Below are 27,536 nucleotides of genomic sequence, written 5' to 3' on the forward strand. Positions count from 1 at the left end.
CGCCGTAAGCCCCGCCCTCCTCCGGGAAGCCCGGGCCACAGCCCCGCCCACCCCCTTTTCCGTCCCAGGACGCGTTGCGCGGCCCGGGCCGGAAGTCAGCTAGTTCCCGGGTGTGTGTCTGTGTCTGTCTGTGTCTGTCTGTGTCTCGCAGCCACGCGCGGCCCCAGTCCGGTGCTGGGGGTTCCGGTCTGAGGCGTCACCGCTGTCACTGCCATCACCCCACGGAACCACTTGTCGAGGGGAGTAGGCCCGGCCCTCCGCCGGGCAGAGAAGATGTTGCCCCTGTCCATCAAGGATGATGAATACAAACCACCCAAGTTCAATCTGTTCGGCAAGATCTCGGGCTGGTTTAGGTGCGGGGTTCTGTCTTGCTGGGAGGGGGTGTCCAGCAGAAGGAAAGCCCAGACCTAAAGATGGTCCAGGGTCTACAGAGGGAGTGTTAGGGACACTCCCTCAGCCTCCCGCTGTGGGGAAAAGAGTGTGTGGACTGGGAAGGTCTTGAAAGAAGGACCGCAACTCGGGGTCCCGGCACCCCCTCGACTCTCTTAATCTCTTCCCGATTTATCATGCCCAGGTCTATCCTGTCGGACAAGACGTCCCGGAACCTGTTTTTCTTCCTGTGCCTGAACCTCTCTTTCGCTTTTGTGGAACTACTCTATGGCATCTGGAGCAACTGGTAACCAAAGGGGAAAATGGTTGGGGCGGAAGCAAAAGGTGGAGGAAGACCAGGCACTATTTGCTTAGTGCCACGTAGCTCCTCACCGGGAGGTTCAGGTTTTACCTTTGCCACCACCTCTGTTGCTTTTTCACAACCCATATCAATATGGTAGGGCCGCCTGTCCTAATTTTCAGGTCCTATCATGCAACCTCCTTCCCGTCCCGTATGGTCTGACAAGATGAACAAGCCCCCTACTCATTTTGGCAGATGGAGAGAGTATTTCCTTTCTGAATCAGCTCACCTTAGCTTTGCCTACTTGGTATTGGGAGAAACCTGACTCTCCCTGGGGGAGTGGCATTTGGATTTCACCCTTAAGATTCTGAGAGGGAGTACTGGGATGTCCAGGAAAATGTGTGCCATTCTCTTTTTCTCTTTAATGCTGAAACTGTCTCATGATTTCCCTTTGGTCCTAACTGGGTAGAAATCCCATATAGTTTTCTGGAAACCTCTATAGAGTTGATGGTTTTTGGTGTCAGCTTTTTCCTGCCTCCTCCTATATTTCCTCCTTGGAAAGAGGAAAATTCAGTGTAACTATGGAAATGAAGTTGCTATTACTTAGGTTTTTGCTGTTGAATAACTTAAGATCTTGTGAAGTTATTCTGCTAAATAAGATCATCACACTTCTACTAACTCATCTTTAGATTTATACACATTTGAGAATCTGATGAAAGCCAAGACTCAGAATTTTACATAAAGCCTGGTGGTTCTTGGGTTTTCTGAAATAGATCTTGGACCCCAGATTAAGAACCTGTGCCATTTATGCTTTATTTTCTACTGATTAAACAGACTTAGTCTCTATCCTTTAAGGTTCACTTTTAAAGACAATTGTCTTTGATCTTTATTTGTATTGAGGTTGAATAATGACCTTGGATTCTGTCATCAGGTTTTGTGACATCTATATTTTCATATGAAAAACTGTGCTTTTCAATTCAATAATCAATTCACTTTTATAAACAATACTAAGTAATCAACAGATTATAAAGATTTTTACTTTCATCACAAGTTGGGTGTCAAAGGTATATTGACAATTAAATCTTGTTATATTTAATAACCATTTTGAAGCCAGTCATGGTGGCACATGCCTGTAACCATAGTAACTATGGAGGCTGAGACAGGAGGATTGCAATCAGCAATTTTGAGGCCAGCATTAGCAATTTACTGAGACTCTTAGCAACTTAACCAGACCCTGTCTCAAAATAAAAAAAATAAAAAGTACTAGGGATATAGCTCAGTGCCCTTTGGTTAAATCCTCAGTACAAAAATAATAATAATAACCATTTTTTAATCCCCTGGAAAATTATGTGTGTATGAGAGAAATATACCCCATCATAGATGTTTTCCCTGTGCACTGATGTATACTGACAAATGATTTGGAAAATGATGGCTTTAGTACTTTCCTAATTGATCTCTACAGATCAAGAGTTATTACATACCTAATTTTTACATGAAAGAGGTGTCTTAGGCATCTCAAATATCACAAAGTGGTTTATACCATAATGATACATAATGTATTGCAATATAAAGAAACTGTAACAAAATGTTCATATATAAACCATAATACAGTTGTGACACAATCAGCACACATGCCAAACTTATGACATAATTTAAGATGAGGAGTATATAAAAAATATGATAAATATTATACCATGATTAAAGTGTGATTATTAAAACAAGACTATATTGCTTTTAACATATATAATACATTGAAGGTATCACTGTGTTAAAAATCACTTTGTGATATTTGAGGTGCCTAAGCCACTTCTTTCATGTAAAATTAGGTATGTGATAACTCATGATGTGTAGAGATCAATTGTAAAGTACTAAAGCTGTTATTTTCCAAATCATTTGGTAGTAGACTTCAGTGCATAAACACCAGGAGTAGGTGACTTGTTCTTCTATTCTTAAGTTATTTGCTTTTCTGCCCTTAGGCGACTTCTTCTTTGGTACTCTCTCAGCTTATTTTTTCATTGTTTCCTTCTGATTTGAAGTATAGCTCTGGCATCTGTCATACCTCTATCATTTTGCAGGTATTCATCTTGTGCTCCTGTATGTTAACTTTCCTATCATCTTCACAAATGCTTTTAAGTGGTTATGAAGTAGAGATGTGTTCTTACTGATATTGGGCAGATTTAGAAATTACTCTGGCCTTTTCATAATCTGGTTTTCTATGTTTTATTTAGATACTAAAATTTTTAGTTCCTTTGGTTGACCGATCAATAATTTCTTTATGACTGGATTATCTTTGTGCTTCTCAGTTCACTTAAGCTTTTAAGTTCCTTCAGTAAATTTCTCACCAAAACCCGCTTTGTCAGGGTCATTTCAGTGTTCAGCCTCATTCTATAAAAATAGGTTTGAAGTTGTTGATAACATCAAGAATTTTTTTCCCATATGATATTAAAACATGGATAAAATATTCTTTTCCCCCCAAAAATTACATAAAATGCAAAAAAATACTCTTCACAAATTAATTTCACAGAAACAGTTGATATAGTTGCAACAAATAATAAATTTTTCTGGTTTTCATTCAGAGCCTTAATTCTAAAAGAAGAATTTAATTATAGTTCCTTTATATTTTTGATAGTGATAAGGTATTTCAGTGGAAGATTCGCTAAGCATTTTGTGTATTTTCCCCCCATTGAATCAAATATCTGCTTCCTTTCACCTTTCAGCTTTATTGAAATAGGGATCTTTTTCTGTATCCAGGCACCTTAGTACATGGCACATGGTAGGCGCTTAAATCTAGACTAAACATGCTAACTACCTGTATTAGAGAAAAAAGACCCTAAGACATTGAACTCCTTTCTCTCATTCTTAGAAGTTAGGAGGAAAATGTAGAAATACTTAATGTGTTTTTTCTTACTTTGTATGTTGCTTTTCCTTCTAGCATTTTCTTTTTCTTTATTTATTGTTGAGTAACTCTTTAAATCTTAAGGTAATATTAGGAATGTGGTTTTGTATTATTAGAATTGTTTGTTTTCAAATTACAGAAAAACCTGAAATAATTGTTGTTTAAACAAATAATGTTTTATTTTCAAGATGACTGGTAGAATTCTGGCCATTCTACAGCAGAATGTTTAGAGTGCAAAGAAAAATAGGCAAGTTGGAGGCCAGCTTCAGCAACTTAGTGAGGCCTTATACAATGGTGATGTGGCTCAGTGGTTAAGTGTCCGTGAGTTCAATCTCTGGTACAAAAAAAAAAAGAAGGAAAGAAACTTACCATGCAGTTAAAATGCTAATTCATCATCAGGAACATTTGTTGATACTGAAAATTATCAATAAAATTGGCATTCCTTAGAGCAGACTTTTTTATACAAGAGGTGAACTGAGAACCGGAAATAGGTGTTTTTTCATATGGATCTGTCTGTATATTTTTAGCTAAGTAATTTTCAAATCACACACTGCTTTAAGAGAACATGATGTTCTTTCATCTCAAAAGAGGAAGTAGTTTTTCAGGTAGGATCACATTTTATTAATACTGAACATAAAATGATATTTTAATGAAAATTAAGCTTAGTTAAAATTTAGGGCTGGGGTTGTGGCTCAGCGGTAGAGTGCTTGCCTAGCCCGTGCGAGGCCCTGGGTTCAATCCTCAGCACCACATAAAAATAAAATAAAGATATTGTATCCATCTACAACTAAAAAATAAAATATTTAAAAAAAGGTTTAGTTAAAATTTAGATGAAATTGTATTTGGTGAGTATTAAAATTGCTATGCTATACCTACACTCTTAAAAAGGGAACTTGATTTTTGTAATATTCAAAAGGGATTTACCTTTTATGTTTTCCATTTAAGGCAATATTTTGTATCCACTTAATGTATACAAAATAAGATTTTTGAAAAAAATTGTTTGCTAGGGCTACTGTAACAAAAGACCACAAATTAGGTGGTATTAAATTAGGTTCTTAAACAACAGAAATTGATCTTCTCATATTTTGGAGGCAAGGAATCAGAGATACAGATGTCAGCAGTGTTGTTTCCTTCTGAGAATCTAAGGAAGAATCTGTTCTATAACCCTCTTCTAACTTAATTAAGTTGGTTTTCTGAAAATCTTTGATATTCCTTGGCTTGTAGAAGCATCACCTATTATCTGTCGTATCTTCTCATGGTGGTCTCCTGTGTGTGTCTCTTCCTCTCAAATTCTCTTTTTCATGTTGGATTAGAACCCATTTTATGACCTAATCTTAATTAATTATATCTGCAGTGAACCTATTTTTAAATATTGTCACTTTCTGAGGTACTGAGAATAGGGATTTAATTTATGAATGAGGGAGATACAATTCAGTCCATGACATAGTGTTATATTTACTGATTTATTGATATAAATCTATGTGTAGAACAAAAAGTCAGTAAATTTTTAAATATTTATTTAGAAAAATTATCTTGCCTTCTAAGACTGACTGATGACTGCTTAAAATAAAAATCATATAGAGGCTGGGTGCCTGTAATCCCTAGTGACTGGTGAGGCCAGCCTCAGCAATTTAGCAAAGCCCTAAGTAACTTAGCAAGACCCTGTCTCATAATAAAAAAGAGCTGGGGGTGTAGCTCAGTTGCAAAGTGCCCCCAGGGGTTTAATACTTGGTATCCCCTCTCCCCAAAATTGTATATAGAATAAAACTTACACTTTAAGAAATAAAAACATACATAGGAAGGAAAAAGTAAACCTATTAACTGTGTAGACTAATGCAGTTATTGAAGTAATTTTTAAAATTTAGTTATAAAATTCCATAATATCAATATAACTATACTGTTTTATCAGAATATAAAAATTATTGTAACAATGTTTTTCCATATTAGTTTTTTATCAGAGTATAGAAAACAGAATCGTAGACAATGTCCTTATCATTGTTTTCATAGCAGTAGAGAGAAAATGGGTCTTTTATACTTCAAAATATAATCATTACTTTCAGTGTAATAGCTACTATGGTCCAAATATAGTTTTTTGATGATACAGTGATCCAAGAACAAATCTTAAAATATTAAGTTTGAGAGAATTGCTTGTCCCTTACCTTATCCTCAGATTTTAGATTGTTCATTTATTCACTCATTTTCATTCTGCTTTGAATTTCAGATGAGATGGTTAAAGAACTTTATACACTTAAGCTTTTGGATGCATCCATATCTGTGGTCATATGTCATAGGTTTGTGATAAAATTTAAGACATTTTCCAAAATACTTTGTAATGATTTGGAAAAGCTTATAAATCACCATTATTTTTCTTGTGGGCAAATAATGTGCTTTGACATCAATTTCCAGTTCTATAAGTATTCCAATAACTGTACTATTTGAAGAAATTTAAAAGTAGGCACAGAAGCTTTCTCTTCTGTTTCTCTTCCCAAGTTGTTCACTGCTATTGCTTGTTATTCTATGCTAGGTTTGTGGTGGGAGCAGAGGAGTATTCATTAACTTAGACTTATGCAAACCCTGTAAATCTGGACCTCTGGGCTATACTTTTTTGTTTTTTTTTTAAGTTTGTTCTTTTTAGATATATATGATAGTGGAGTGTATTTTGACATATTATATATACATGGAGTATGACTTATTCTAATTAGGATACTTTTTAAAATATTTTTTTAGTTGTCAATGGATTATTTATTTATTTATATGTGGTGCTGAGTGTCATACCCAGGGCCTCACCACATGCCAGGCAAGTGCTCTACCACTAAGCCCCAACTTCAGCCCTAATTGTACTTTTATCAACATTTTTATTCCTTCTCCCATGATAGCCAAAATGTGTCATGTATTATGTATATGGCCTTAGGTAGTAACAGGTTTCTTATTCCTTCCCAAGTGGTAGTTGAATATCTGCTTTGTGTTAATATGGAATTTCCTGTACCCTGCTTTAGTAACCCTTTTTTGAGTAGTTGTTGTAGTGGGGTCTTTAAATTATCCCTAATAATATGTTATTTCACTTATCTTGTAAGAATCTTACGATAATGCACTTTAGTTTTCTTCTTCAACCTTGTATGCTATTATTGTCATACGTTTCACTTTTGCATGTTATAAACCCCATAACAACAGTGTTTCTATTTATGCTTTATATTAGAGATTAGCAAACTTTTTATGTAAATAGCAGATAGTAAATAATTTAAGGGCAATACAATCTCTGTTGCAACTACTCCACTCTGCTGTTGTAGCACAGAATTAGATTTAGATAATACATGAACTAATGACCATAGCTGTATTCTAGTAAGACTCATAAAAACTGATAGAGGCCTGGATTTTGCCTATAGGCCGTAACTTGGGAATCTCCGCTTTAGGCAATTATCTTTAAAATAAATAAACAAATAAATGAAACTTTATTGAGATATAATCTATATGCCATACAACTTGCCTGTTTAAAGTGTATAATTCAGTGGCTTTAGTATATTTAGCACAGTCGTAAAACCCTCATAACAATCAACTTTAGAACATTTTATTTTCCCTGAAGGAAATTTTATATCCCTAGCTGTCTACCTCTGATTTTCTCTTCAGATTCTTCATTCCCTGACCTCTCCCAATTCTAGACAAACACTCTACTTTCTGTCTCTATGGATCTGCCTATTCTGGAAATTTCATATAAATGGAATCATACAGTATATGATTCTTTTAGACCAGTTTCTTTCACTTCACATTATGTGTTTAAGATTCATCCATGTTGTACATATTTTAGTATTTCATTTACTTTTATTGTCAAGTAACATACCCATAGGGTATGGAAAATTTCAATTTCTTTACATCTTTGCCAAGCTTGTTATTAATCTGCCTTTTTAATTATAGCCATTCTAGTGGGTGTGAAATTATTTTTCTTTATGGTTCTGGTTTGCATTTCCCTGTAATTAATAATGTTAAGTATCTTTTCATGTGCTTATTGGCCACTTATATGTTGTCTTTAAGAAATACCTGTTCAGGGATATATGCTCAGTGGTTGAACACTTGTTCAGCATAGTTAATTTTTGTGTCTTTTATAAGGTTCCAGAATCATTTTTTGCATGTTGATATTCAGTTGCATCAGCACTATTTTCTTAAAACAGGATTTATTAAAAACTCGATTCTTTCCACCATTGAATTATTTAGGCATCCTTGTCAAAAATCAGTTATCATATACGTGAAGGTTTATTTCTGAACACTAAATTTTACTCCATTGATCTACATGTTTACTTGTATGCCAGCACCACATTTTTTAAAATTCATGTAGCTATATATGAATTTTGAAATTGGGAAGTGTGAGTTCTCCAACTTTGCCCTTCTTTTTCAGTATTGTTTTGGCTCTTATGGTTCCATTGTTTTCAACATGAATTTTAAGATCAGTTTGTCATTTTCTCCATTGAAATTAGTTGGGATTTTGATAACGATAAGTTGAATCTATAGATCATTTAGGGAAATATTGCCATCTTAAAAAATGTCTTCTGGATTTGGGGTATAACTCAGTGGTAGAGAACATGCTTAGCCTGAGATGAGGCTCTGGGTTCAATCCCAAGCACTCAAAACAAAACAAAACAAAAAAAACCCCCACTTCCGATCCATAAACATGGAAGGCCTTTCATTTACTTAGGTCATTTTTAATTTCTTCAATAATATTTTGTAGTTTTCAAGTATAAGTCTATTTATTTATTTCTGAGAATTTTAAATTTTTTTTGATGATGTTGTAAATGGAATTTTTTTCCAAATTTTATTTTTATTCTTTGCTACTGTATAAGAATATAGTTCATTTTGGTATGTTAATTATGTATCCTGTAATCCTACTGAATTTATTAATTAGTTTTAATAGTTTAATATATTCCTTAAGATTTTATATGGATAGGATTTTGTCTGGAAATAGAGGTAATTTTACTTCTTCCCTTCCAATCAGTATTCCTGCTTAATTGCCCTGGCTAGACTCTTCAGTAAAGAAAAGGAAAGGGACATTTTGGTCTAGCTCTTGCTATTTTGGGAAAATAGTATTTCACCATTAATGGTGTTAACAGTTGTTTTTTTAAAAATATTTATTCTTAAGTTTTAGGTGAACACAATATCTTTATTTTACATTTATGTGGTGCTTAGGATCAAACTCAGTGCCTCATACATGCTAGGCAAGCACTCTACCACTGAGCCACAACCCCACCCCAACAGTGGGTTTTTAAAGATACTACTTATCAAGTTGAAGAAGTTCCTTCTATTCCAAGTTGTGTCTTTTTGTTTTTGTTTTTTAATCATGAAGGGGTGTTGGAGTATGTCAAATGTTTTTCATTGTATATTGAAATGATTGTGTAGGTTTTATCCTTTATTCTCCCTATGTGGTGAATTACCAATTTTCATTTGCATTGTTGGGTTAAATCCTACTTGGTCATGTATATATTACTTATTATTGCTGAATTTGACTTGTTGGTGTTTTGTTGAGGATTTCTTTATGTCCATATATATATGTAATTCCTTGTGATATTATTTTGTTTTATTTTGGTAGTGGAGAACTATTGTTCTTATTTTTGTGTTGTAGTCCCTTATCTGTTTTCTGGAAGAATTTTTAAAAGAGTAGTTTAATTGTTCTTCTAAGTGTTTGATAGAATTTGCTAATGAAAGGAGAATTATACTTTTTTTTTTTGGTTGGAAGTTTGAAGATTATTAATTTAATCTTTTTTTCTTGTCATAGATCTGTTCAGATAATTATTTTTCATCAGTTTTGTTAGATTGATTGTTTTTAGGTATTATTTATTTTATCTAATTTATTTTTTGGGTATTGTTCATAATATTTCCTTATAGTTCTCTTTATTTCTTTAAATCAGTAGTAGTGGTCCTCCTTTAGCACTTTTTTTAGTAATTGGAGTCTTTTCTTGACCAGTCTAAAGGCTGCCAATTTTGTTGATTTTTTTTTTTTTTTTTTTTTTTGTGTGTGTGTGTGTGTGTGCAAAGAACTTTCAGCTTTATTGATTTTTTTCCCTATTTTTTTCTATTCTCAATTATCTTTGAAATATATTAAAGGTAAGAAGATTATCTTTTATATTTATTCATATACTTATAATTTCAGTACTCTTTTTTTATATATTTCATGTGGAATTATCCATACCCATGTAACTTTATTATTGTGTTTAACTCGGTTCTGTATAGAAAAAATATTTTGTATAGAATTCTAGATTGCTGGTATTTTTTTCTCTTTGACTTCTTTAAAGATGTTGCTCTATTGTGTTATAGCTTAAATAGTTTCTGATTAAAAATATGGTATAACTCTTATCTTTCATTTCTTTTTACCTAGTTATTTTCCCTGACCCCCACTTTCTGATTTTCTAAGACTTTTTTCTTTCTCGTTAGTGTTAAGAAGCTCTAAAGTGTGTGTGTGTGTGTGTTTTTTTTTTTTTCCTTGCTTGGAGTTCATTAAGCTTTTGCATTAGTGAATTTAATGAATTTTAGAAGATTATGAATTTTAGAAGATTCTCAGGTACTTTTCCATTAAATATTCTTTGGATCCTATTCTTTCTTTTCTACTTTTGAGATTCCAAATCCATGTTTTGCTTGTTTGATAATCTTGAATATGTTTGATCTGTTCTGATTTTTGTTTCTGCTCTTTCCTCTTCCTCTTTGTGTTTTACTTTGTATACTTTTGATCTGGGTCTGTGTCCATTCTATTCAGAATTCTATGTATATTTTCCTTCAGCTTTGATATTATAATTTTAAAAATCATTTTCATTTGTTTTTATTATATGTAGTTTTTATCTCTGTGGAAATTTCCCACTTGTTTATAATTTTTCTCCAGCCTTATACCATATATTTCAACACATTAATCATATTTGTTTTAAAGTCCTTCTCTGATAGTTCCAACATCTGGGCCACTTTTAGTTCTGATTCTGTTGACTACTTTAGTTCTTGAAAATGGGCTCTCCCTCTACTCTTGATCTTGTCAATGTGTCTCATAAATATTTGTTGAGTGCTGGATATTGTGTTTAAAGAAATAGTTGAGACTGAGATTAATATTGACTATGCCCAGAAATGGACACCCTAATTTCCTGTCTTGACCATTAATGTGGATAGTGGTTTTGAAACCTGACTGGTCAATGGCTGAACTGGATTTAAATTGGGTTTGGGGCTTTGTTGTTGAAGTTAGTTTCAACAAGCCACAGACTTTAAACTTTTCCAGTGGTTTTTATTATCTTGCGCTTAGTGAGGGATTTTGCGTAGTAGAGAGTTTTTTCAGGATTCTTGCTCCACTCTTTACCTTCAGTAGTCTTGCACTCCTGCACCATGAGGGAATCTTGGTGCTGTCAGTGGTAGATTGCTTTCCCTTGTACTTTATTCAAGGCTGGAGGGTATGATACTAGGTTCTCCCTTTGTAGTCTTAGACAGTGACAGTCCTTGTATACCTGAGCGTCAGGGTGGATAGTTTTGTTTTTTTTTAAACAAAGAATAGAGGTTTATTTATTTATTTATTTTAAATATTTTGTTTTTAGTTGTAGCTAAACATACACTATTTTTATGTGGTGCTGAGGATCGAACCCAATGCCTCACACATGCAAGACAGGCGCTTTACCATTGAGCTGCAGCCCCAGCCCAAAATAGAGGTTTATTTAGATCATGGTTCTGAAGGTTGAAAAGTCCAATATCAAGGTGCCAGCATCTGGTGAAAGGATCTTCTTGCTGCATCATAACATGGCAGAGGGCATTACATGGTGAGAGAGAGCAAGTGTCTCAGGATGGGTTTCTTAATATTCTTGCATCTCCCCTTTTCCCCAACCTGTTCTTCCCTCCCACCCCTTAGCCTGGCATATCAGGAGAGCAGAGCATGACACCTAATAATAGCAGATTTTTGCTTAGCATTAGTGTAACATTCTGAACCCAAGCAGATTTCAGCTTCTCTTCCAGTAGCAAATGACTCTTTTCCCTCCCTGCCCTCTTAGTGACAGCTGACCTCTGCTAGTGACAGGTGGGCAGATAGCTTTTGTTTCAACTCTTCCCAGCAGCATCTGGACTTTTCCTTGGGCAAAGAGTAGGAAGGTTTCTATTTTATGTATTTAAAAGTCATCTGTGATGTCTTTCTATATATCATATTTAAATGTTGTCTCTTTAGAAGGTAATTCCTGATGAACAGATGTTGAACCTTAGACTTTTAGAGAAGGATGCCTACTATTTGATTTTTATTGTAATATGCCAATATGTTTGTTTTCCAGCTTAGGTTTGATCTCCGACTCTTTTCACATGTTTTTCGATAGCACTGCCATTTTGGCTGGATTGGCAGCTTCTGTTATTTCAAAATGGAGAGATAATGATGCTTTCTCCTATGGGTAAGATTCTTAAGAAATCTTTTTCTTGAAGTATAAGGTAAACACACACGCAAAACACACAAATCTTAATGTTGATGAGTTTTTACAAATTGAACATGGTTTTGTAACTTGAACCCTTGACATTTCCCTCCCACACCTCTTCTAGTTCCTTCCCATTCACCTCCCGAAAGGTACTCATTTTCTTAACTTGCCTGTTTTCAAATAATATGTAATTGGAACCTACAATATATAATTTTATTTGCAGCTGAATTCTTTTGCTGGTCAGTAGGCACTTGGTTTTACCAAAAACTTTGAGGTGAGATTGTTCTAGATAGAAGGATTTCCTTGAATAGGAAAAAGAAGAAAAGAAGCATGACCATTTTCATACACTGAAATTTTTTCTCTTCTGCCTTTGCCTTTGTCTTCCTTCCTTTCATTCTCTCTCTCCCCCTTCCGCCCTCTCCCTATCCCTTCTTCCTCTCCCCACCTTCCTTTCTCTTCCCTTCTTCCCTCTCCCTTTCCTCTCTCCCCCGCAACCCCCCTTCCTCCCTCCCTACAGCCCTGTCTCTTCTTGGGCCTGCACGCATGCATATGATCTTTCTCTTTCCCTTTCCTCTTTCATACATTTTCTCTCTTTTTCCTTTTCTCCTGTCATTTCCTCTCCTTTTTACCATTGTAACTCTCAGGCTGTTTCTGTCTTCTTCCCTTCTTAACACTTCTGCTCAGTTAATTTTTTCTCTTATATTCCCAGTCTTTGTTCCTTTCAGCACTTCCTTCCTGAGCTCTCTCTTTCCCATGCAGTTTCTCTCATGTATCTCTCTCCAACCTCTTATATGCATTCTCTTAAACCCTTGTTCTTCTACTCTTGTTCCTTCACTGTTTCCGTTTTCCCTCAGCTTGTTTTAGTTCATAGCAAGCAACACACTCATTGTTTCACATGCTTCTATTTTCTTCAGATATTTATTGAGGGTCGACTATAAGTTGAATACTTTGCTAGTTCCACTGAAGTAAAAATGAATAAAACATGGCTCCTGCCCTGAAGAAACTTACGGTTCAATAGGAAATGAGTTTTGTAAAAATACTGTAAATAGCCTATATTGTGACAAGTGCTTAAAGAGAGAGAAAATTCTGTGGTAGAATTTGATGATTTTAATTATAACAAGAGGAATATGGTTATTTGTAAAATTAAAAGTGAGGCAGAAATACTAATTATACTATTTTATATTATAGAGCAAGAGATTTTATATACCGTAAATTCAGGCTTGAAAGTTCAGACAAGAACATTTCTGTGGCAATATGTTGTCAGTAATCAAATAATCTTGAACTATAGCTACTAAGAGATTCATAAGTATACTTCAATCATTAAAGGAAGATTAAATCTAAAGTTATAATTTTTGTTGGAAAATTTATAATTTATATGTATTGTATATCAGGAATCTAACAAGAATATCTTATTTAGCAATCTTTCTGGATAAACAATAGGTTACTATTAAAAAATTCTCTTCAGTTCTTAATGCTTAGGTTATCTTTTGTTTCCCATTTAGAATACATTGTTTCATGCTATAGAATAAATTTTAGGAAGAGATTTGAATCCCTATAGTACCATAATTATTTTAGCTTTAGCTCATTCAAAAAGAGAATAATATTCTTCCCTCATTTTAATTCCTCATTTTGTTTTCTCCATTGTATTTTTTCATTTGTTTATTTCTTTGTTTGTTCTTTTTGTAGATTAAGGAATAAAAGCTGATGTGATATTTGAAACTGAATAATTGCCATAGAATCTATGAATAATTGCTGTAGTAGTAAACTACTGGTGTCTGTACATAAAAATGACACTGAATAGGCTAAACCCAAGATGGCTAAGCCTAAGGGTAAATCTCCTTATATTCCCCAGTTCAAGGTGGTCATAATAGCAGATTGACTGTAGTAGAAAAAACAGTGGGTGAATCTGAGAGCAAGCCAAAACTTTTCAGTGTATCTTTATGGAAAGTCATTCTTGTGTCTTGTCACACTCTTCTTTTTAAAATAGTAAAGAAAGCATGAAAGTAATATACAGTGGGTAAATAGATGCATGTATACATGCTTACATTCATATACTTATATCCTTCCCTCCCTGCCTGACTCAGAGCATTCAAACACCAGGCATTCTTAATTAGGCAGTAGCATTTTCATGGCTTATATGTTCTAATTCCAAGAACTGCTCTCAGTTTAAGTGAACATAGGCATATGTAAAGGCAAGTGTGCCTAGTTTAAACCTATACGTATAGCAAATATAGTAAAACTAATTATGTAACTTGAGTCCAACAATTTATCAGCATTTTTGTAGCAAAACTTTTAAGTTGGGAATTAGGAACATAAAGATGCCTGAACAACATTTTTGCCTTGGATCTTGAAATCTAGTGGCACTCAAGGACAAAAGGCATTCAGTTAAGCATTAGCTATGGGACTAGAAGGGTAGATTAAAAAAAATGCTTTATATTTTTTGGACAGTCATCCTCCTGATTTATTACCTCTACCTAAGTGTAGATAATGGAAAGCTGACTTCACATCATTTGAATTTAATGAACATTTCTCCAGGGGGGGAAAAATACACTTTATCAAATAGTATATTAATTTAATTGTATGTGTTAGGAGATAGAAATATGCATTATATCTGAGTATAGAGATACATGCTATGTTGGAATATGGTTGATAGGACAAATTCCACCCTAACGGAATAGCATGTATTTAAAGAGTTTCTTCTTCTTTACTTTAAAAATACTTTTACAGTAAAAATTGTATTATTTAGAAATTGATATTAAAAAACTAGGGAAAGCAGTAGTTTTGATGTTCCTGTTATTCTGTTAAAGAACCAAAATGATTAACTAGTATCAGCATACTTTTAATAAAGTTTGAACATTAAATATGCTAAGTTAAAGTTGTTTCTGTGACTTTAACGAAGGCAGAAAACTGGAAAAATAAAATCTTTCCCCAATGCTTCACACAGGTAGGAAGCAGAAAGCTTCAGAAGTCCATGGAGAAAAAGACAGGTATTTTTAAAACAGTTTAATTAGAATTATATGAAGCTAGAATTGATTCTAAAAATAGGTAATTGCAAGTTTATGCTAAATTTATTAATCTTAGAAAAAGAGTAATAGAAATAGAAATCTCAAGTTGTCTCTGGGATAATTCAAGGATAATTTTATTTTACTTGAGATCAAAGCTCCACTTTCCAAAGATTTGAAAGCTGAAAGATACAGAGAAGAAGGTATAAGGAGTTCTTCAGAAAGGAATAAATGAGTACTAAAACTTCCTTTTCCAAGACCTTTTCTATTACTGTTTTTCCTTGGATTCTTCCTTCTTTGCCCACTTGTCTGATCCTGTTCTTTTGCCACTGGCAACTTGAGATTTACATTTCTGTGAAAAGTCTTTCTAAACCTACTTACTCTAAAGAAGGTCTTTGGAATGGCTTGTACAAATCTGAGTTTTGTGGCATTCTGCTGTTAAACATAATTCATTATTATTAATTTTCTCATTTCTACAATTTATGTAAAATGTAATATAATATAAATACTAGGACTTTGCTGGCATTATAACCATGTAATATGGTTTGGAATCTCTGGAATATAATTTGTGATTTAATTTTTAAAAAAATAATAATGTAGTTATTTGCTTCTTTTTAGGTATGTTAGAGCGGAAGTTCTTGCTGGCTTTGTCAATGGCCTATTTTTGATCTTCACTGCTTTTTTTATTTTCTCAGAAGGAGTTGAGGTATACTATATAATGACTAGAATCAGTAAATTATATTTCTGTATAAAAATGTTTATAGCATATAATAGAGCTGTTTTTAACTTATTGATCACAGTCTTGAATTAGATAAAATATTTGTAAGCTGGAGGAGCTTGCAAAATAGTTGAAAAATATTAAATATATGTGAAACTTCTTGAAATGAATAACAATGAAACAATTGTGCTTACAAGCTATGAATAAAATAGCGACATTGTGAAAAGTAAAGGTACAACCTGGGTAGTGAAGTCAGCTGGGAAGTGTTTTTAAAGAAAATAGTACCTCTGAGTTTTACTAGTGAATCTTTAATATTTATTTTTTTTAATAAAGTGTAATAATTAGCAAACTTATGGAGGGTATTATTTTATAATACCAAAGAGGAACAGATTTGGGGCCAAATATTTGCACTTAATATTTATTTAAAAATAGCAATGGTTGCTTTTTCTGAAATATGTTTTTTGAATGCTTTTAATTATGAAAGTGACTAAAAAATGTTAATATTACTTTATATTTTTACCAGTTGATGGGTGAGAAATTATATCAATGCTGTTTGTTTTTTTGTGTGTTTTCTAGAGAGCATTAGCTCCTCCAGATGTACACCATGAGAGATTGCTACTTGTTTCAATTCTTGGGTTTGTGGTAAACCTAATAGGAATATTTGTTTTCAAGCATGGAGGTCATGGACATTCTCATGGCTCTGGTATGATGGTTAGAACCCTTTGTTTCTTCATTTTCTCCCAATTTCTATCATAATTATTTACTTGAGAAAATTGATAATTTAAAAAATTAAACTACATATATTGGTTTTTAATAACAAAATAATATGTCCAAAGATTTTTATTAATGTCTTCCTGAACTATCCTTCCTTCTTCTCCATGCCCCTCCAAGTGCTTTCTCAGAGCTATGAATGTTATGTTTTGTGTGGATCCCTTTAGACTTCTTTAGTTCTTTTGTGTAATGTCATTCATATAAAACAGATACCAGAAAACAACAAATCTAGTGTGTGTTGTCTCGCGCGCACACGCACAGCAGAGAGAGAGAGAGACACACACACAAACACATTGATTTACTGTATCATGTTTTTGCAATCCTTCCATTAGAGAGAGAGAGAGAAAGAGAGAGAGAGAGAGACATTGATTTACTATATCATGTTTTTGCAATACTTCCATTAAAATCCTTCAATTAACAGCCATATAAAACTCCATGGTGTGGGTCACTATGGTTTATTTAACCAGTGTTCTGTGTATGACCTCAAGTTGTTTCAATTTTTTTCTCCAATCTATGCATATCAGGCTATCCTTGTGAATATGTGCAAGTGTTTCTAAAGTAGTATTGCCCTGTATTGTACTTCACATGTAGCTCTTTAAATTTGAATTTCAGTTAATTAAAATTAAAAAATTAGTTCCTCAGTAACATTCATAACATCTCAAATACTATGCTGCCACGTGAAGCTACCATACTGGACAGTGCAGATGTAGAACATTTCCATCGTTACAAAAAGTTCTTTGAATTCACTGTGCTAGAATATAAGAATTGCGGAAACTTAGGATCTATACATTCATAGTTTCAGACATTTGCAAATTCCCTTTCAAAATGACTGTTAGTCACATATACTTTAAGGAATAAAAGCAAGTACTAATTTCTCCTACCCACATTAACACTTAATATTGGGGGTTTTTAGACAGTTTTGTTAGTATTTTACTAAATAGTTTTTAATTTTGCTTAGTGTTTTTCTGATTAGTAGTGAAGTTATACATCTTTCCAGTGTAATTTTAGGTTATTCAGACTTTTCTTTTAGAATTACCTATTCATATATTTTTGCCTATTTTTCTGTTTTTTTCATTTCATTTATAAATATTTTTAATCACTCTAATCCTTTGTTTTTTGTGTTACAAATATCTTCTTCTAGTCTATGGCTTGTCTTTAAACTTTTACAGGACTTTATTTGGATATAATCTAGTTTTTGTCTTGCATTTTTCTTGTCTTCTGCTGTGCTTAAGGAATATTTCTATTCTAGGGACATAAACATAATCCTTTATATTTTAATGCTTTTCATTTTGGTTTGATGGGGTTTTCTACTCATTTTACTCCTTTATATGTAATTTTTTTTTATTTTTTATTTTTTTTACAACTTGTGAGTTAGGACTTAACTTTTTCTTTTTTCCCCTTAGTATGAATAACTAGTTTTCCTAATCAGCATTTATTAATTGGTCCTCAATTTTCTTTTCTTTAAATTAGAACATTGTAGTTAAACTTTGTAGTTGGGTTCATCTCAAAAGATTCATAACATGCATGGAATTTGATTTCAGTTCATGTTTCCCCCCTTTTTCTACCCTCCTCCCTCCTCTCATTCTGCTTCCTCTATTCTGTTGAGCTTCATTTCACTCATCTATTTATTTATTTTTGATTGTTTTTTTCCTACTTATACATAACCGTGAAATTCTCTGTGGTATATGTATGTATGCACATATCATGATTTTTAAAAAATTTATTCTGAATTTTCTCTGCTTTCCCATCTCTCCTCCCTTAGTCTCAATCTCCTTCTTCTACTCTACTGATCTTCCCTATATCTTTATGATCTTCAGTCTTCCCTCCTCCTTTCCTTTATTTTGCTCTAGAGTCCATATATGAGAGAAAATATCCTGTCCTTGATTTTTTTAGTCTGGCTTATTTCACTTAGCATGATGGTCTTCATTTCCATCCATTTACCAATAAATGCCATAATTTCATTCTTCTTTATGTCTGAGTAAAACTCCATTTTGTATTATACCACAATCTCATAATCCATTCATCAATTGATGGCCATTTGAATTGATTCCATAGTTTGGCTATTGTGAATTATCCTGCTATAAATATTGAGAAGCTTGGATTGCTACAGTTTGCTGATTTCAGTTCTTTTGGATAAATAAAAAGTAATGGGATAGCTGGTTCACGCAGAGGTTCCATTTCTAGTCCCTTCTCTGAGGCTCTGTTCATTTTTCCTCATTTTTTCTGCTGATTTCTCAGAGTGGAGAATCTCTATTGACTCACCTTCAGGTTTACTATTATTGCAGCTAAACGCTGTTGTTGAGCCCCTCTGGTGAATGTTTTCCTTTGGTTATTATACTTTTAACTTCAGAATTTCTCTCTCTCTCTTTTTTTTGTAGTTTCTGTATCTTTATTGATAATCTCTCTTCAGTGACTCATCATGATACATTCTTCAGGTTTCTTTTAGTTCTCTGAACAGGCTTATAATAGCTGATTTAAAGTCTAACTACTAAGTTCAAAATTTGGATCTCTTTAGAAATATAGTACTTACTGCTTTTTTATTTGTGTATGGCATAATTTCCTGTCTCTTTGATTGCCTCATAGTTTTTGATGAAAACTGGACATTTTTGATAATATATTGTAACAACTCTGCTATCTACAGAGGGCAACATTAGCCTTCCAAAATTTGTTGTTTTTCTTCTGGGGAGTCTTTCCTTGACTAATTCAATAGTACGTTTCCTGCAGTATGTGGTCATTGAGTTCTGTGCTAGTCTTCTTGAAATTTTAAGATTTTGTTTTTATTTTTAACATGGTTTTCTAGGTAACCTGAGCCAGTATAATTTAGTAGTCAGCCAACAATTAGTGAGTTTTCCATAAATTGCTTGCTTGTAAATTTTCCATTTTTGCCAAATGGATCTTTGTGAGAAAACACACCTTTGTATTTCAGGCAGTTTAAAAGAGAGCCTTATTTTATACTTTTTCCTTGCACAGGGTTTCCCAAGGTCAGTGAAAGATCAGAGGTGATTTCTCCTTTCTTATGTCTTCCTTGGAGATGTACAGAGCACACATGCAGACTTTTAGATTCCCTAGGAATGTGTTGGTGCTTTTCAAAGTTCCTTATGGTTGTCTGTTTCTCTGAGATTTACTCATAATTCTCAGGCCCTTGTTTGCCCCAGCTAACATCATAATGTTCAGCAGCTGGGATACTGCTAGGAATTTGCTGTTGTTTTGATAATGCCCTGTCCCCCAACCCTCATCCTCCAGTTGAGCTGAAGTCTCTTATTAGAGTCTAAGATCCATATCATTGAAAGTAGATATTGTTCCAGTGAATTGCAAGTTTAGAAACAATTTTAACTGTGCTTTGGTGCTTTAACAAAGTATCAGAAGACATTTGATCTCTTCATTACCTACAATCCTACTGGCTTTTGGCTACTTTATTCATGGGTTGGCGAGAGTGATGGAATGGGAACCATTCCAAATTACATCAAATGTTGTCTCAACAAGGTTTAGATGTTTCTCTTAGATCATGGTTTTCAGTTTATGCTATGGTTTTGATTAATTACCAGAGTTCTGAAATGGTTATTTTGTAGTTGTTTTCCCTACATTTTTGTTATTTTAGAGAATAGGCAGTTTACCAAGGTCCTTCTTCACCATTCTAGAACATGATCTCTCATGGTCATCATCTTTTCATATAACACAGTGCTGGATTCGGTTTTCTGCTATTTAGAATTTTTGCAAACATAAGTGATAATTAGTGAATATTTTTTTCTGTCCTTTTGAATAGCTAGTATGTTTCTTGATGATTTTTAGTTGTGCCGTAGAGAGCGAATTCTGCATTCTTTTTTTTTTTTTTAAAGAGAGAGGAAGAGAGAGAGAAATTTTAATATTTATTTTTTAGTTTTTCGGCAGATACAACATCTTTGGTTGTATGTGGTGCTGAGGATCGAACCCGGGCCGCACACATGCCAGGCGAGCGCGCTGCCACTTGAGCCACATCCCCAGCCCCAAATTCTGCATTCTTTTGTGTCAGACTTCTCATACCTGTTTTAACTTTACTGATCCTCTTTCCAATGACATCAGTTCCCAGCTTTTTCTTCAGTTAATATGCTTGCATCTTCTTTAATCTTTATTAGTGTGCATAATGATCTTTTGTCTGTGCTTTTTAGTGCATTTTCCCCAATGCCTGTCACATAGTATGTTTCAAATACATATTTCTTGAATTGAATAAACAACATTATCTACAAATATTTCTCTGATATTTCCGGTTACTACTTTTTTTGCTCGCATCTTAGCAGGAATTCAGTTGGGATTGTTTTAATGAATCTTAACACTTTCACAAATATATGTTTAGTGGATTGAATTAGAATTTAGATTCTTTTCACTAGTACCATGTTATTATAATAATATATTTTTATATACCTTCTGTTCTAATACTTTTTGTTTTCTAGGCCACGGACATAGTCATTCCCTCTTTAATGGTGCTCTAGATCCAGCACATGGCCATGGAGAACATTGCCATAGTCATGAAGTGAAGCATGGTGCTGCACATAGCCATGATCATGCTCATGGACATGGACACTTTCATTCTCATGGTGAGTACAGCAGAAACATTTTTAAGTAGATAGCCTTCTAAGTAATCAAGATTTATATAGATTTATATATAGTCAACTTCTTTTTTGATAAATCAGTCTAAATGGTTCCAAAATAAGTTCATTTCTAATATACATGAAAGTAATTTGGTGTAAGGCAGTGAGTATAGTTTTTTTTTTTTTTTCAGTGAGTATGTTTTAAGATGCCTTGATTTTAATTAAGTATCAATGAATGAGAAACAATTGCAATTTAGCAAATGAAAATCTTTGATTTTTTAAAAGTATCATGAGGCTTTTTGTGCTATATAGTCCTATAAAATACTGTAAATATTTTCAATTTTTCACATTTTTATTTTATTTTATTGCTGTTTATTGCCTGATATTTACCTCCATCTTTCTTTAGTGCTCTGTATACTGCTTTTTATATCATTTAGATAATAAGTTTCAGGGTACTTCTCGACTTAATATGTAGTTAGTTAAATTATATTTTTAAAAGTTTATGTATTTTAGAATATCAATAAAAGCTATTGACACAATTCAATTAATCTTTAAATAGATTATATGTTCAAATAGTATTTGCCTGCAGATAGAGTCAAAAGTTTAGATTTGAAAATTTGAGAGGTACCTTGGAGAATGAGCATCGAATTTTGCAGTCTTTAAATATTTTGAATACTTTCTTGAGATATGATTGACATACAAAAAGGTATTCATATGTAGTATATATAACTTGATGAGTTTGGAGATAAGTAACACCTGTAAAACCATCACCATGGTTTAAACCATAAACATATCCATCACAACCAAAGTTTCTTCCTGCACCCTTTATTCTTTTAATCATTTTTAAAAAATTTATTGTGATAAGAACACAACATAAAATCTACCATCTTAGCTGGGCATGGTGGTGTCTGCCTATAATCCTATCAACTTGAGGCTGAGGCAGGAGGATTGCAATTTCAAAGCCAACCTCTGAAATTTAGAAAGGCCCTAAGTTTAGACTTAACTTAGTAAGACTGTGTCTCAAGATAAAAAGTAAAAAGGGCTGTGGATGTGGCTCAGTGGTTAAGTACCCCTGGGTTCAATCCCCACTACCAAAAACAAACAAAACAACAACAATGAAACTATCTTGTTGGCAAAATTTTAAGTATACAATACAGTATTAACTTTAAATGCTATATTATGCTATACAGCTCTCCAGAACTTACCTAGAAAGTTTGTAAAGGTTCTAACTGAAACTTTATACCCTTGGACTATTCTCCATCTCCACCTCCCTCCAGCCCCTAGTAACCATAATACTACTGTTCTATGAGTTTGACTATTTTAGATTCCTCATGTTAGTGGTATCATATAGTGCAGGTCATTCTGTATCTGGTGTATTCATTTAACATATCATACTCCAGGTTCATCCATGTTGTTCCAGATGGCAGGATTTCTTTTTTCCTTTTAATATCCTATTGTGTATATACCAGTTTTTCTTTATCCATTTGTTTTAGTAGTTTTTTTTTTTTTTTTTTTTTTTTTTTTTTTTTTGCTGCTGTGACTGAAAGCAGCAAGAAAATTTTAGAGGAGGAAAAATTTATTTGGGGGCTCACAGTTTCTGAGGTCTCAATCCATAGACAGCCATCTTCATTCTTTGGGGGCAAAAGAGAGGCAGAACATCATGGTGGAAGAATGTAGAAGAGGAAAGTAGCTCACATGAGAGAGATTCCATTCACCAGATACAAAAATATATACCCCAAAGGCACATCCCCAGTGACCCACCCCCTCTAGCCACACCCTACCCACGTTTACTCCAGGTTCACTTAGTCCTGTCAGGGGATTAATTCACTGATTGTGTTAAGGCTTTCATAACCCAATGATTTCTCCTCTAAACCTTCTTGCATATTCTCACACATGAGCTTTTGGGGGACACCTAATATCTGAACCAAACACCATTCATTGGTTGGTGCACATTTAGGTTGCTTCTATATCTTGGTTATGGTGAATAGTGCTTTGGAGGTACAGATATCTCTTGAAGATCCTGTTTTTAATTCTTTTGGACATATACCCAGAAGTGGAGTTGCTGATGACATGGTAGTTGTGTTTGTAAGTTTTTGAACCTCTATATTCTCTTCCATAGCATCTTTACCAATTTACATTCCCGCCAACAGCATACAAGAGTTCCTCTTCTCCATATCCTTGCCAATACTTATTATCTTTTGTTTTTGTGATAATAGCCATCCAAAGAGGTATGAAATGATATATATTGTTTTGATTTGAATTTCCCTACTACTGATGTTGAATACATTTTAGTATACCTGTTGGCCAGTTGTACATTCTTTTGGAGAAATTTCTATTCAGTTCCTTTGGCCACTCTTTTAGTCAGGTAATCTTTATTTTCTCTTAAGTTGTTTGAGTTTTATGTATATTTTGGGTATCTATTATCAGATATATAGTTTTTTAATATATTTTCTTTTTGTTATTTGTTTCCTTGCTGTACAGAACCTTTTTAGTTTGATGTGTGATTCCCCTAGTCTATTTTTTCCTTTTGTTGCCTGTGTAAGTTTCTAAAATTTGTGCTTCAACACCTTGCTTTTTCATCTTTTTTGCTTATATGCGTCATAGCTTAATAGTTTTTAAAATCTGCATATCACACACATTTATAATGATTTCTAGAAAAATTTTGATGAGTTGGCAAAGAATATAATATTTAATATATATTATACATATGCTATTATATATATGTAATGTTTGAAGTTGAAACTCTTACATCAGTGTATTGAGTATATTAGTGGACTCCAAATACCTTAGTGACTTAAGAACATACTGTCACCCATTGAAAAATATAATCACACATACATTTTTACATAATCCTGATTGCTTTGAATTTGTCCTTCATTTCACTTCCTTTCCTGAATTTTATAATAATGGAATTTGTTTGTATTAAGTCTTTATTTGATTATCTGTCATCATTTTTGGCAATAAAATATGTACAAAAATTTTTTTCTATAATACTTAGCATTCAGACATTGCTTTTAAATGGAATTGTTGTAGTCTTGAGTACAAAGTCAATTAGAATAGTTCTATCTCAAATTTGATATATAATTATTAACATAAAAGACAACATTTTATTTGAAATACCTATCTCAATCAGGTGATTGGAGCTCTCATTAAAATTATTTTATAGATAAATTATGCTTATTGGCATAAAACAAGATTTTTAAAAATTTTTTATTTTTTAAGACGTTGATGGACCTTTATTTTGTTCATTTATTTATATGCTGTGCTGAGAATTGAACCCAGTGCCTCACACATGCTAGGTAAGCACTCTACCATTGAGCCACAACCCCAGCTCCTAAAAAAGTTTTTATATCAATTTGGTACCTATTTTTCATCTTTATAAGTACTAGTTACCCTAAATAGGAAGAATTCTGTTATAGCAGTTTTAGTCAGTTCTTTGACTACCTTCAGAATTATGTTCCAAAAATTATAGTAATCTATCATCAGAAAATGATTTTTGTTGCTCTATTAACTGGAAATTCTATTAACTAATTCCTATATTTTATTAAGATCAAAGATTTAGAAACCACATTGCTTACAAAATGATTTGGTGGCCAGTCATTAAAGTCATTACTTTTCTAACATTTATACCAATATTTTCAAGTGACCCCTTGTTGCCTAGAATTTTTGTTTACATCCTGGACAATGCACTGTAGCATTATTATTTATAGATGAAAGGTATTTTTTTTTTTTTTTTTGGTCAAGGAGGAGAGGGTAGGTGGCAAAAAAGAACGGGCATGATATTGGGACACTCTTGGGTAGATCAGTTTTAGAAAAGCTTTTTTTTTTTTTTTTCCCTCATTTATCCTGTTTTCTTTTTATTAGGTGATAAGGGCTTGTATTTTCAATGTGCACTATCTGTGGACTGACCATGCCATGAGATGATAGAAGGGCTGGAAGGAGAGCATACATCTGGGAAAAGATTGAAATGATAAATAGAAACTTTAATAGATCCCCAAATTATGTTTGCAGCCCTGGAAAACTGCTAGAATGCACCTTGATGAAGAGATTAATGGAATCCTTTCCTTTTAGCATGCTTAAGAGTGCTGGCAAAAGCTGCCTTAGTGAGAATAATGAGTGACTGACAATACAGATTTTATGAATGGTATGTGAGGGCAAGGGATTAAGTTTCATAATACCAAATCAGGCTTGGTAAAACTTCCCCTGGTGGAAAAATGCTCACTGTGTTGGGCATTTGAATTTGAACAGTTCAGATCTGTTTAGTGAGAAATTATATTGCAACAAAAAGGGAGATGAGGGAGGTGGAGAGAAGGGAGAGAGAAGACCAAAAATTGAAAACTATTTTAGCTTAGGAAAGCTTTTGAATTTTGTGAATCTAGAAACTGAATCCCTCATGTGTGTTATTTCTTTTTAATTAACTGGAATGTTTTACTTGTTTTTTTTTTTAATCTAAAACTGAATAATTCTTTTACTTCATGGAATTAATGATTGCAAAATATGCAAAATAGGACTCTAGAATTACCTCAAGAGAGTTTCTGCTAATTGTTTATGAAATTTAACAGAGACAAAATTGAAATTAAAAGGCGAAAGAAATAATCTGTTAATGAAACTAGTTTCTATTGTCCTTCCTCTCCAATGGACTGTGAGTTCCTTGAGCTCAAGGACTCCCTTATTGACTTCTTTTTTCTAGCACAGTGCCAAGAACAACTCATTAAATATTTATTGTATTAAAAACATGCCATTTATATTTGTCAGTCTTATTAAATTGTTGAGTAAATTTGTTTGGATTTTACTCTTCTCCCATTCTGCACACAAAACAAGTAACAACAGGTTGAATATTCCTTATCCAAAATGCTTGGGACCAGAAGCATTCCAGATTTAAAAAAGAAAAAAAAAAAAAAATATATATATATATATATGTATATATTTTATGTATTTACATAGGCTTTACCAGTTGAGCATCCCTAATCTAAAAACCGATTCTGGAGCATTTGGATTCCAGATTAGGGATGCTTCATCCATAATTCAAGAAAAAGAAAGAAAAAAAAAAAAAAGAGAATTCAACCTTGAATTCAAATGTTACAATTACTTGGTGGGGAAGTATATTAAAATGCATGTTTTTTTTGTTTTTGTTTTTTGGGGTTTTTTTTGAGGGAGATACTGGGGATTGAACTGGTGCACTCAACCTCCGAGCTATGTTCCCAGTTCTATTTTGTATTTTATTTAGAGACAGGGTCTCACTTAGTGCCTCTGTATTATTGAGGCTGGTTTTTAACTGGAAATCCTCCTGCCTCAGCCTCCTACGCCACTGGGATTACAGGTGTGTGCCACCATACCTGGCTACAAAAGCATTTTTAAAATTTTACTAGAAGACACATTTTGTGTTTAAGTTTTAATAAATACATACTTATTTTAGTAGACAGAGTAAATGTTTAAAAAAATTCAGTTATATTTCTTGAGGGTTAGATATTCATGGTAGCCTGATGGTATATTCCAGTAATCATCATCTTAATAAGCAACACTGATAATTCCTAGTTGTTTTGACTGCTCAATATGTGCTAGGAATATTCTAAGTACTTTGCATGCGTTAACTTTAAAAATTTTCTCATAGTCTAGTGAGGTAGATATAGCCATTGTCTTCATGAACTATGACACAAAGAAAACATAGTAATTAGTAAATTAAGAAGCAAAGATTTGAACTCACAGAATCTGGCTTCAAAAATTGTGCTTTTAACTTATATTCTCCCTTAAGTATTGTGTAAACCAGGCAGGGGATACTAAAATAATAGGTCCATAATCTCATTTTGCCCATAAAAGGTATAATCTCATATTTATTGGAATGCTGTGCTATGAGTACAACTAGTTGTATTTTTTTTAAAATACTGCTCAAATGTCAGTAATGAAAACACTAAAAATTTATTAATTGCTTGTAAGTCAGTAGGATACAGTGTGGGAACTCTATTCCTATGGCAAGTTGGGGATCTAGGCTCCTTCAATCTATGGCATTCCTAGATGTTAGCATAGTCTGCTAGATTCTCTGCATCAGGCTGGAAGGAGAATATATAGATCACGTTGGATATTCTTATGACCCTGTAAGTGATTTTCACCACATAATTCTTTGTCTACAACTTAACCAAAGAACACCCCTTACTTGAGGGAGCCTAGGAAATACAGTTTAGTTGCATATCCAAGAGGAACAGGAAATGAGTTTGGCAAGCAACTAGCCAGTGTCTGCCACAAATAACAAATTATTCAAGAGGATTTTAGATTTAACATAGGTGGGAGTTGTATTATCTTATATCACTCCTATAATAGTACAGTAGACCATACCTTTAAAAGTACTAATGTCAAACTATCTTTCTAGATCTACTACCTATAGACAAATCTGGTGCCTTGTTGGAGTGCTGGCTTTTTAAAATAGTGTACTTATGACTATGTGGCCCTTTCTTGGTAGCTACATCTTTTCACAGCAGTACTGTACTCTTTTGCTTTTATATTCCTTTGTTACATTGTTG

At 33.4% G+C, this 27,536-nt stretch overlaps 1 protein-coding gene across 2 annotated transcripts in view; it reads left to right on the forward strand.

The window, feature by feature from the left end:
- The first annotated feature begins 97 nt into the window (after nucleotides 1-97).
- Nucleotides 98-27,536, forward strand: part of Slc30a7 (solute carrier family 30 member 7) — a 94,253-nt gene continuing 66,814 nt past the window's right edge. For both annotated transcript variants that reach the window (XM_076863319.1, XM_076863318.1), the window contains exons 1-6: nucleotides 98-353; nucleotides 575-676; nucleotides 11,831-11,944; nucleotides 15,586-15,673; nucleotides 16,262-16,388; nucleotides 20,884-21,027. In XM_076863319.1, the coding sequence (XP_076719434.1) occupies nucleotides 274-353; nucleotides 575-676; nucleotides 11,831-11,944; nucleotides 15,586-15,673; nucleotides 16,262-16,388; nucleotides 20,884-21,027 (655 nt within the window). In that variant the 5' untranslated portion in view covers nucleotides 98-273. The remainder of the gene's footprint in view (nucleotides 354-574; nucleotides 677-11,830; nucleotides 11,945-15,585; nucleotides 15,674-16,261; nucleotides 16,389-20,883; nucleotides 21,028-27,536) is intronic.

The sequence above is a fragment of the Callospermophilus lateralis genome, chromosome 7, assembly GCF_048772815.1.
Source record: "Callospermophilus lateralis isolate mCalLat2 chromosome 7, mCalLat2.hap1, whole genome shotgun sequence".
NCBI classification, from domain to species: Eukaryota; Metazoa; Chordata; class Mammalia; order Rodentia; family Sciuridae; genus Callospermophilus; species Callospermophilus lateralis.